Genomic DNA, 12968 nt, shown 5'->3' on the forward strand with positions numbered 1-12968 from the left:
GGATAATTTTAGCTGAGATTAACAGCTGCTGCAAGTAGACTAGCTCACTTGTTTGGTCCCTATTTATCTATGAGCACAAAAATGTAAAGCACTTCAGTGTCAGGACGTCAGCACATGACCTATTAGCTTACCACAAAGCTCTATGATGAGGGCGAGTCTTGCTCAACACCACTGACTGACTAGCATGGTATTGTAGTGTAGAGTTATTGCGCCATCTTGCGGTAGCGATGGCATGATTTGTTGGATGTAGTTTGACATTATAGACCTTATTCATAGCAGCGCCATTTTTAACAGGAATGAAAGTGAGGCTGTGAGGGATAGACTCACTTTTCAGTGATTTGTACTGTTATTTAATGTGTTTTTGGGTGGCTCTGCTGACGAAACACTGCAAAAATGTGTCCCCAAGACATTTCAGTAGACAAAAAAAAACTGCAGACAGCATAAGCTGTGCAAAATTATAAGTTACCTTGGAGCGGTTTACAGTGGATGCTGTTGAAAACACGGAAAGTCTATCCCTCACACAGCCTCGCTTTAATACCTGTCATGGCGCTGCTCTGAATAAGGTCTATGCCAGTTTTTTTTTTTTTTTTTTTTTACTATATTGATGTACTGTTCTGATGGTTTTTATTTCAAAACTTTATTTAAAAAAAAGAAATAACCCATGCTTGTTAAACCAAATTTATTGTATGCTGGCAATTTTAGATTTTGCAACATTTATCTTTACTTTATTGTACAGTAGCCTATAGGATAACAAATGCGAACAAAAAAAGTTAGAATGAAAACGTTGTTTTACATAATTTTTTCTTTCATATTTTCAGGCATAATATGTACAATTGGGTTTAGTTGAAGATCTCTTCGCCCCGATTTTCACAATTTAAATCACTCTTTCGCTGTTGGAGTTATTGGATTTTGTCGAATTAGATGGAATAGTTTCTGCAGAGCTGGCCTCTTATGACAGTCTCTCATATATTCACAGTAATGTTTCCTTTTTGCGGTACTATTACATGTCACAAGAGTAACACAATCAAAAGGGTTTGCGCAGTCACAACGAGTGTTAAAAAAATGCACAATGTCTGTGTCAGGCAGTTAGTTCTACATCTATTTTCCATTTAAGAACTGCTTTTGACCAAGATGTGTCACGCTCCTCCTCTCATCAGCAGTCCAGAATGTTTACATGTTGCTCAGATCAGCAAATACATAATCAAGTATATCACAAACATCAAGAAATCACTTATATGACATCTCATTTGCCTGTAAGGGAAGAAAAAAAGTCAGTGAAAACCTCTCAATAGTGCATTCCTGCTGTTCTAGTGCATTATTAACTTCAAAAGTGAAATTGTGGTGTAGTCGTCAAATTCAGAGAGGAAAAAGTAGGCAGAGACAAAATTTCCAATGCATAAGTCAACGAAAGTCGCATTGTTCGTAGTGAGAGCATGTATAAAGAATTCCATTTGGATTTCATCTTGACTTTTCAAAAGTTTAATGATTCTCTTTATATGCATCACTCCACTCTCATTATGCATTTGTGCAAACATGTGAACTGATTTTCTGTCTCAAGTCCTTTCGACACCAATAACGTAGACAAGTTATTGCAAGTGCAAAATCCTAGCATGTTTATGACTAGTCCCAGTAGAGTAGACGACTCTTTTCTAGATGCGATTGGTCGGCGCTATACTGCAAGGTCGTCCGGCCTCATGCGGCTGCTGGTCCCGCTGCTCTTACTAAACCTTCGCTTGTCCTCATCAAATTCGCAGCTTAGAAATGAAGGCGAGGCGCATGAGTTGGGCGTCTCTGTAGGTGCTTGTGAGAAGCTCAAGTAGTTGACCCCTAGGTAATCTTGACCCCGGTGGCGTTCGGTAACCATGTTTGCCGAGTTCTGTTGGTGCACGAGTCGGTCGTGAAACGGCGGACATGTTGGATGTATAAGCGAGTGTGCGTGTGTCTGTATTGTAGGGGAAGACGGTGGCGATGTCAGGCACTGGTTGAAGTCGGGAGGTGGAGTGCAGGCTCGGTTTGGCGTGGACGGGTTTGGTGAGACCGCAGCCACGGTGGACGGCGTGATCGGTCGTTGTTTGGAGGTCTTATAATCATGTAACCACCTCTTGCACTGCTTCCACGCCAAATGATACAGTTCCACGACACTGAGAAACAGAGACACGGCGGCCACCGCCAGCATGAACACGATGAACACGTTCTTCTCCGTAGGTCTTGAGATGTAGCAGTTGACCGCGTGTGGACACGGAGGGGCCTTACACACGTAGAGCGCGTTGAGGAAGACTCCGTAGATCAGATACTGGACTGTGATGAAGACCACCTCCATTACGAAGCGGATGAGGATACTAAGTACGTAAGTTTGCAGCAAAGCACCCTTCAATCGCACCTTCCCACCTCCACCTTCATCCTCCTTCCCACAGTCCTTGTCTTTTTCTGGGTACTTCTCTCCATCTCCGTCTCTCTGTTCTCCATCTTCCTGCTCTTTCCGCTTCTTCTCCTCGCTGCGGACGCTGTGCATCGCATGTCCCATGTAGATGAGAGACGGTGTGGACACGAACACTATCTGGAGCACCCAGTAGCGTATATGCGCGATGGGAAATGCTCGGTCGTAACAAACGTTCTCACAGCCGGGCTGCTCCGTGTCGCAGGTGAAGTCTTCCTGCTCGTCGCCCCACGAGGACTCGGCAGCAGTTCCCAGGACCAGGATCCGGAAGATGAAGAGAATGGTGAGCCACACCTTTCCCACCGAGGTCGAATGTTCCTGGACTTCTTCTAGAAAGTTCCCCAGCAGACTCCAGTCAGCCATGACTAGTCAGAAGAGCCTGAGAAAAAGAGGTAGTGTGAAATGAAGGGAGCGGAATAGCATAATACTCATACTATTTCTGTCAAATTAGGATATGGGAAAAATAATACTTGTAGGCCATTTCGAATTCAGCCATAGTGTTATCATGTCAGCCACTGCCTAGTGCCTTCTCATGCTATTCTAAGACAAGGACAAAGATGTCAAACATGCAGAGACTGTATATTTAGGGTGTGTTTGTGTTCTTCGATACAAACTTTTCCCACACACTCCAGTGCTGGGAGTCTGGGAAAAGGAGGCAAAATATTTTAAGCTAAAAATAAGCGAAGACGCCGATGTTTAGTGGAAATTTGTTTTTCTGGGTTGGAATGTTTCCTGTTATCATTCTCAAGCCATATGTATATTTTTGCCCATAGTAACATTACCCATTAGGGAAATTATTTTGGCATATTAAAATCCAATAAATGTGTTTAAACAGTACTAAACGACATTGTGCTGCATTTTAGCACAATATTTCAAAATAGTAGGGTTAAGTCCCAACTCAGCTGCTAAAGCTTATCAAAGTTAAATGTCATGGGAAAAGTTCAATTTGTCCTTTAGGGCAGGGTGTTGCTGGACCAACATCATGTGTATTGTGTAGCTTTTTCCTTTTATACCAATAACCAATTATTCAGTGTAACAATGTTCCTTATTTCTCTCTCTATCTCTATATCTCTCTATCTCTCTATCTCTCTCTCTCTCCCTCTCTCTCTCTCTCTCTCTCTCTCTCTCTCTCTCTCTCTCTCTCTCTCTCTCTCTCTCTCTCTCTCTCTCTCTCTCTCTCTCTCTCTCTCTCTCTCTCTCATATATATATATATATATATATGTGTATAAATATGTGTGTGTACTGTGTATATTTATTTATATATATAAAAACACACAATCATGTATATATCTAAGAAAAATTGGTTATATTTATATATAAAATATTTATATAATATAAATTATATAAATGTATGTACAGTATATAAATGCAATTATTCCTTAAATATATACATGAATGTGTGTGTATTTATACATAATAATTCTACACAGTACACACACATATATTATGTAAACACAAACTTTTATTTTGGATGTGATTAATCTTTTGACATATCTTATATATATGAATTTTGGCGTCAGAGTCTCAGTCCTCCAGGGGTTATGGAAAGAGGGAGCCCAAAATACTCTCATCACTTTAACATGAGAACTTGGGTAAGACTGTGTGTGTTTAAGGAGCTGTTTGTCTGTGGGAAGCATAGAAAAGTATAACACTCTGTGTAAATAGACCTTATTCAGATTCACATTATTTTAAGTAAATATGTCAGCAAGGAGGGATGTTTTCAGTCTTTATCAGCTGGCTTCTCTTATGCGAACCACACACACAATGGACTTGCAGGATTTATATGTGTGTGTATAATCAGACTGGTTTACATTTATTATTTATTCTGGAATACATGATTTTTCATTTGTGGCATTGAGAGGTCAAATCTATTTTTTTATAATGGCCTTAAGATAAGAAAGATAATAATAATTTTAGATGTTTTTATTTATTTATTAATAAGTGAAAAAATGTATTCCTCTGGTCATTATCCCAAAATAACCCCCTTTAGGGTGATAGAAGACCTGATCTCTTGACATGTCTGTTTCTCTCTCTCAATAATGACCAACTGACTGTACATATCCGTTTTTATTGTTGTATATTCAGAATTTGTGATTATTCCCTGTTTGCTGTATGTATTATAATGTTAACAAATACCAGGAAGGGCAGTTTGGCATCAGATGTGGGAACCACGGCATTAAAGACAGACTGAATGTGGTGGAGTCTCTATATAAGTGTGTCTCGCTCTCCTCCCCTTTAAGGAAACAATCTTAAACAATATCATTTCCCTCTTACAAGGCACTTGAAAGGAAACTGACTGGGTTCAAGTCACTGGGGCAAAGAGGTTAACGGCACACTTAAAAGACTGTGTGTGTATTCAAATGTTTATATAATGTTAGTTATATTTATTTTTTATTAGTTTTAATATAATATGTTATATTTTATTTATTTAATTTTTCATTTTGTTAGAATAATCATATAATATAGAAGTTATATTTATTTTATTTTACATATATCATTATACATAAGCAGCTTTACAGAAAATGCATGTGTCTGCATTACAATTGATCTGCTATTAGAGGTGACTGTCTATTTATTTCAGAAATGTTCATAAAATCACGCAGTTAGCTAACAATGTATTAATTTAAGGCAGAATTAATACATTATTAGCTAACTGCGTGGCATTATATGATATGTGATGTATGATATGATGTGATTATGTAATGTGACCGTTCAATGTCTCTTTATTAACACTGGGAAGGTGCTATAACACAATCTTCAATAATCTTAGCTGTATTTATTTTTGCCAAGTTATCTTAATGTGTTTAAGTAAAGTAAATGATGTCCATTTCAACCTAATTGAAGCTTATGCAAACCAGACGTTTACCTGTGGGTTTTGTTGCAGGGATGTTTTTATGTGTTTCAAAAAGTAGGCCATGGGTCAGCAAACTGTACATCGACAGTCTACTGTATGTGAACATTTCTCAGCGCTATTTCTGTGTCAGCGAAACTTTCAGGAGGAAGGTGGCGAGACCTACTCCCTTCTCCACTTGTTTACCCGAGGAAAGGAGAACAATGTGGGAGTTTTTTTTGTGTGTGTGTTTTTGCGGCAGGGGCATCTGGAGATAGGAGCTGCTAAACAGCCATCAAGAAGAGAACCATGCTCTTCCGGTCTCTGTTTGAGTCCGCACTGACGGCACAATAAAGAAAGCCTGCGAGCTACATGTGTGGAATTCAACCTCAATAGCAAAGCAAATGGAGACTCTAAATGTATAAAATACAGTAAAAAATTGAGCTTCTAGTTTTAATGAAGTGAATTCAACAGCCCAGCCATTATTGCAAATCATAATCCAGCCATGGTGATAAGGACGGGTCTTGTATCAGTCTGAAGGTGTTTATTTTGTGATCATGTCAGGCTGGCTGTACTTTATCCTGCTTGTTTGAGTGACAGAGAAAAAGATTAATCTCACACAAGAAACCAATGGCCTTTCTTCTTTCTCTTTTAGTTTCAGTGAGAAATCTAACATGACATTCTGTATGTATGATTGTATGTATGTATTTATTTATTTATTCGTGCATTCCTTTGTTTGTATGTTTTATTTGTTTTTATTTATCTATTTATTTATTAATTTGGTAACACTTTACAATAATGTTCATTAGTTAACATTAGTTAATCATGAGCAATACATTTGTTACTGTATTTGTTAATCTTTTTTAATGTTAATAATAAAAATACAGCTGTTCATTGTTTGTTCATGTTAGTTCACAGTGCATTAACTATGTTAACAAGATTTTAATAATGTATTATTAATAAAGATTAATAAATGCTGTATGAGTGCATTATTAGTTCATGTTAACTAATGTAGTTAACTAATGAACCTTATTGTAAAGTGTTACCATTTTTTTATAGTTACCTTTTTTTATTTTTTTTTATTAATTTGTTTATTTGTATTAATTTTTTTTTTATTGTAATAGTTTTGTGTTTGTATTCTGCTAAGCTATGCTACTGTAAGTGATATCCTGAAGTTTCCCGATCAGCACAGAGGATGAGTATTATTAGTTGATATTCATCTTTCACTGATTCTTTTGCATGATTGTCTTCTCTGTCTGCTCTTCTACCCTTGAACAGATGGACAGTGTCTGGTTTACAGTCCAGAAAATCTAGCAGAAGATGAGCTGCAGGAGTGCTTCCAGAAGAATGGGTGTGTGTGTGATCCGCCATTTAATGCAGCTGACAGCGTGACTGAAATAACTGGATGACATCTGGAAACTAAGAACAGCAAAAGGAGCAGCGAGGCTAAGCTTTAGAGATTGAGTTCTGCCATCGGATCCTCCCTCACGAGTGTGTTCAAGGCTCCCACTGTGTGTGTCTGTGTATTCAAAGATGCTCTCCTGGGAACCATCAGGACCCTTCATTCATCAGGCTTTTCCTATTAGTTCCCAGCATGTTAATTTATTAGAGAGACCTAATATTGATCTGCAGCCAAAGTCTGTAAGGTTAAATTAGATCAGTCAAGCACCTATTGAATTTCATATTCAAAACTCAACTCCTTAAACTCTAATTAAATCCAGGAAGGTGTGTGCGTTATATTATATATATATATATATATATATACATACACAAATGTAAAAAAAATACCTTCTGGGACTCGAGACTTAAAGAGAAAGATTTGTGAGTGATATTACTACAGGTTTACTGTGCATGAAAGGTCAGCGATACAACACTGTAAAAAAACGGTGAACTACTGGCAGCTTGCCAGCATCATACAGTAAATATATGGTGTGTTACTGTTTTTAAAAGAACAGCTAAATACCGTTTTGTCAGCTACAGTATAAAACTGTAATTTAACAGTATAGCTGTAGGTGACAAAACGGCATTTAGCTGTTAATTTAAAAACAGTAACACACCGTATTTTTACTGTATAATGCTGGCAATCCCAGCTGCCAGTAATTTACAGTTTTTTTACAAGATTATTTTTTACAGTGAATCTATAAAAGCTTCTGCATTAAAGGCTTCACCTGCAGTGTTTCATAAAGCAGGCCAAGCTTTTTCAGCTGTAGTGCATCTGCTTAAACTGACAGCTATAGCAAGAGCATTTGGTTAAGGCATTTCTCATTACTCATTTACATTTAGCAGACGCTTTTATCCAAAGCGACTTACAATGCATTATCCTATACATTTATACATAGGTGTGTGCAATTCCCTGGGATCGAACCCACAACCTTGCGTTGTTAACGTAATGCTCTTACCAAACAGCTAACTGAAAGCGAATAAATGTGTGAGAATCTATAACTGTTTTCATACCTTTAACAGCTGTAGATCCGACAGGTGTCTGTTAAAGATCAGACGGGTGTGTGTTTGTCTCTCTGTAGACTGATGGGTAAAGACGTGGCTGTTTAGTAATAACGCTTGACAGATTCTAGTTCGCTCTGTCTCTTTACCCGAGAACCCTTGCTGTCTCTTCTGCCTTTAGGATGTGGGATTAGTTGCCAGAACCACTTGGCGGTCTGACAGTCACTGAGCCTCAGAGACCTCCGAGCTTCAGCAGAAGCTTCACTTTGATATATGGTTCTGTTCGTATGTTCTCTGTGATTAACGCCTGGGGTCGAGTGTCTCAGATCAAAGATCCTCACTGAACAATCTGGATCAGAGTCAGACTGTTGATGCTTTCTTATTGGGGTGGATGTTGAAGAGCGGAAGCAGGTACGTTGACACCTCAGCGTGATACGGGTGATTGAACTATTCCTCTTCTTTTCCCTGTCGTGTCTTCCTGACAGGGTCGAGTTGTGGACAGAAGGCCGTTTGCAGACAGATCGCTTCTCGTTCACTTGTTGTCAGTGTAATCCACGGGCTGATGGAGAAAATGGACTCTTTATTACCCCGCTTGACAAAAAGAAATCTGTCCCCTTCAACGATAAAGCTTGAATTGATGGATGAACCGCTGCAGTTGTTCAGAATCTCTGCTAGGTTTGAGAAAGGAAAGATGAATGTCTTTATAGATGGTCAACTCTGTTGTTTCCGCCCAGGAAAGAAACCTTCTGAGACATCTAGTGTTAAACAAACAAATCAATTCAGTCTTCCTTTAGATGAGTCCTTGTCCTCTCGGTGTCATTTCCAGGGGGACGACAGATTCCAGACGTGCTGATAACCAGAAACAGCTGCTAGCAGGCCGACCACCATCATGAACCATCTGGAAGTGCCCTCATACTCAAAGGGCACGTTAAGAAATACCAACAGAGCCGTACCACCTCCTTTCCCTCCCTTTCCTTCTCCACCTCCTTCTACTCCTCCTTCCCCTCTCCTCTCACAATGCTTCGCTGCCACTCTATTTTAGTTGGAGGAATATCTCATCATCAGGAAGGAAAGTGAGATTGTATTGAGAAACAATGGGGATTGGACTCAGGCTTGTGGTCTCATGGTAATTATTCGGAGCTCTCTAGAAGTTTCATGCGACTTGTTGCTTTCAGCTTTACTTTAATATGTGCAAAACCAAGTAGGCAGATATTTTTGAAGTTTTATTTCTCGGTTTTATCGTAAACTATCATGCACTCTTTTCGAAAGATTATACTCATCCATTATACAGTAGTAATTTATAGAAACACATTTTTTAGGTTCAAAATTCTTAAAATCGACCACACAGTTCATAGAAATTCCCTGCGATTTCGTCTGCATCTCTGATTGAAAATTAATTTGCATTTATTTACATTTTATACATGTGGTCTCTGAAAAAATGCAGTTTTTTTTTTTTTTTTTTTAATGAAGTAGGCTATCTTATGCTCACCAAGCATAAGATAGCCTTTTCTATTTTAATATATTTTAAACTGTAATTTATTCCTGTGATGCAAAGCTGAATTTTCAGCATCATTACTCCAGTCGTCAGTGTCACATGATCTTTCAGAAATCATTCTAATATGCTGATTTGATGTCTAACATTTTGAAACAGAAATGTCTTAACTGTCATCTTTGATCAATTTAATGCAGTCTTGCATGAATGGTAGCGAGTAAGAAAACAACAACTTTGTATGGGGATTGTTTGAAGCATATTATTAAGCGGATTTTTGTTTATCAACAGTTTATCATCAGTATAATCAAGATTAAGAAAACCCATCAAGTATCAACGTGACTTCAATACCTGCCAAGCTATTCTAAATGCCTTGTGGTCTCGAAAATCAAGCTCAAATGAAGTTACAAGGATTTTGACCACTGAATGTCGGACATGTGTTTTGTCCGTCATTAGAAGGGCCGCATTGCATTACGCTTTCATCAACTAACAGGTTATAGTTTACTGTAGCTATGTGGGTGCTCAATTTTTTTCTGACATTTGTCCAAAATCTTATGTTATAAAAGATTAAGTGCTACGCACTTAACGATTTAAAGGCACACTATGCAAGATTTGTACCTTTAATATAACAGCTTCGAAGTCATTTAGATGGTAAACAAACTCGTAGTAGGGCGAATCATCCCGATAGCAAAGCAGGGGGGGGGATGACGCTGGCAAAACCAGCAATGCAGGTTTGAGAGGTGGCGCCCCACCAAATCTTGCGAGAATCACGACTTGCTTTACGGCACGACGTTACAAAGATCAACAACATATGAAGCAACCTCTTTGGAAGACACTAGCACGCATTTCAGACGTGAATCATGGCAGAGTCGACGAAGAAAACGCGGTCGGAAGAATCAAGGAAAAGAAAACGAGAAACTGAACGCGTGAGGAACCCAAAGTGGTATTTACGACAGTAACGTTAAATACAAGTACTCCACAGCGACTGTAGGGGTCGCTGTTTGACAAAAACGGAAACTGCATAGTATGCCTTTAAAGTCTGCGTGAACCGGAAGTTGCAAACGACTTTTCTCAAGTGTTGTGACGCATTTCCGAGTGAAAGGGAATATTGAACAGAGGGCAGGGTTTTACTCCAGCGCTCCTCCTCTCCATCTCTCGCGCATAGCAGAGTAACGGTTTGAGGGGAGAGGTTAAGCGATTAACCAACCCAAGCCGTCAAGCCTATGTCATCAGAAAAAGAACCATTCCAGACCCGGAAGTAACTTTTCAAACTTTGATTAAAGATAACTTCGGCAAACATTTTTTTCCCGTGTATTAACTTGCACGGATTAATTGTTCACCACAAGACTAGTAATTTCTGCTAACAAAGTAAATAGGGTCAATTTTGATTTCATGCCGACTTTAAGGCAGTATTGGATGTGACTCGACGACAAATGGTATCTTCTCTGCTCCTCAAATACATAAAACATTAGCCTTTATACATTGTTTCTTGAGTAAAGAAAACTCTGTACGTATTCAAACAAAGTTCTTTATTTACCCTTGCAGTGGAAACAAGCAGAGACGGTTGTGACTAGTAATGCTACCTATCAGATTGTGCTACCAACACAATATTTGCATTTTTTTAAGAGTAGGGGTAGGTATGGATGTTAATAAAGCCTCTAAGCACGATGCTGGTATACACAATCGGAGGTAGTATTTTAGAATACTATCAAATTGTGCTACCTACTGTTTTAATGGGCGTTAGCAGAATCTGAGCGGTGAGCAGACGACAGTTTGAGGATCCAACGGAGCTACGAGGTTTAGTCACAAGATCTTACTAATGCGTTTCATTGGTTAAATATTTGCAAAACCCACAGACAGACGTAAAGGGTGACCAATAATAATGATTTATGGAAAAAAATAAAATCAAGATACAAGTTTTCTGAACTATATTTTAAATGTTGTTAGTTCATATAGTAAATGTCTTAAAGTGTTTTACCATTAGAGTGTAATTATAATAATCATTTAAAAATAAATATATATTTCTCCTCATTGTAATTGTTTATATCATCTGGTCATGCCGATGCATAAATACGGCCCTGTCTCTAATAGAACATGTGGGATTTACTCATCAATCAAAGGCATTACAATGCTTCTCATTGCCTCCCTCACAACCTTTTAAAAAAGTAAGATGGCACACTACCAGCTCGACAACAAATATCTCTTTTATAATCCTTCACTTTTATATGAGTGATGCAGGCACATGACGCTTCCTCAGACATGGTATTGGCAATGGCACATTGAAGAGACCCACCATGTGACCAAACTAGCTTTGGGCCACTGTTGAGTTTCATCAGTCTGGAGTTTGGTTTCTTTGTTTCTGTTTCTGACACTCACAGTGAAATGTATTTATATCAGTCTTCAGGAATGTGATCTCTAATCAATTACACATGTTATCAGTTTATAAATAAAATAAGTATTATTAAGAATATAGCCTTCGTGTGCTTGTCCTTGCCAGGTCATTATTCTATGGCATTGTGGGTGGTTGCCAGAGCATTGTTGTGCAGTTAATATGGTGTTCTTGGTTGTTCCCAGCCAGGGTGGTTTAAATAGTTTCTAGGGCGTTGCTATGGCCAAGTCAAAAGAGCTGACAAAAACATCTTTGCTTATGATGGCTTATTTCCCTCTTTCACTGTTTGTATATTGGGTGCATTGCATGTTTGATTGCATTGAAAAGGTTTTAATCTCTAATCGTAATATGAGCAATAGAATGAGCGAGGCTTGCCTTTATAAACACAACTAATAATACAAAGCATGTATTTGCTTGTATTCCCTAATAGAGCCGCTCTGAGTGCGGGAATCACTCAAGGGAAAGTGTGACCGTGACACTTGAAGTTGTCATCAACACCACAGTGACCCACGGCACTCTCTCATCAGACCTGCTCATACGGGCAGAGATAAAATGCCTTTCTCTTCATTTAGCCCAGTCACAGGATCGTGTGAAGAGAATCGTCCATGTGCCTAAACCAAGTCTGAAACAAGGTCAGTGAGGGGTATAATTGATATGGGCCAATGCTATATATTGCTCAAACAGCTAAAGGTCAACAGTGGCTTTTCTCAGCTCTAATTACACCATGTATTCATTAAACTTAAGAAGACAATGGCACTTTAAGTCATATCAATTGTATTTCAACCTTTGGAAATCATTGCATGGACCATTGTAAGGATGGTGACCTGCCCTGACCCCTCACATTTTACCCACCTAGACAGCGTTAATCCACCTGATGATCGCGCATGAAAAGACAAACTTTTCCTTTAGTTATTGCTTGTATGCCTCTGTCACTCATATTGACCTTTATTGTTGTCCTAATAGCCGAGCGGATTATTACGCAAAAGGCCTCTGCAAACATTCTCAAAAGCTAAACAAAACATTGGCAATGTTCAAAGTGATATTGCTGGCTTTTTTTCTACATCGACAAAAAAAGCAGAACAACCTCTTGGTGTCTGTCTCAGTCTCCTCTTGTGTTCTGGTGTCAAAGCTCATTTTCTTGTTCACCCTTTGGAAACAATGGAGAAAAGATGGCAGCTTTACACACTCAGCAAAAATCTTTATCGAAATTCGAATTCATCACAATGGTTGTGCTGATACCTTAGACTCCTTTCAAATCTGACATTCAGACTCAGCTTTAAGATTACGGGGGGCAGAGGTTAAAAAAACATATTAAGCAGACATCTGCAAAAAAAAAATGATGCTAAAGCTTTTCTCAGAACTGACTGAGCTATTTTTATC

General features: G+C 38.6%; 1 protein-coding gene across 1 annotated transcript; it reads right to left on the minus strand.

Moving 5' to 3' along the window:
• Positions 1-663: 663 nt before the first annotated feature.
• gja5b (gap junction protein, alpha 5b) lies at positions 664-8616 on the minus strand. Its single transcript, XM_079615718.1, has 2 exons — positions 7723-8616; positions 664-2816 (listed from the first exon to the last, which is right to left on the minus strand). The coding sequence occupies exon 2, from the start codon at positions 2798-2800 to the stop codon at positions 1670-1672; it is 1131 nt and encodes a 376-aa protein (XP_079471844.1). The 5' UTR covers positions 2801-2816; positions 7723-8616; the 3' UTR covers positions 664-1669.
• Between the last annotated feature and the right edge of the window lie 4352 nt (positions 8617-12968).

Source organism: Phoxinus phoxinus (genome assembly GCF_949152265.1).
Source record: "Phoxinus phoxinus genome assembly, chromosome: 6".
In the NCBI taxonomy this organism is placed as follows: Eukaryota; Metazoa; Chordata; class Actinopteri; order Cypriniformes; family Leuciscidae; genus Phoxinus; species Phoxinus phoxinus.

Excerpts from the sequence above, each read along its gene's own strand:
- gja5b (XM_079615718.1), bottom strand. The coding sequence starts at position 2,800 with ATGGCTGACTGGAGTCTGCTGGGGAACTTTCTAGAAGAAGTCCAGGAA.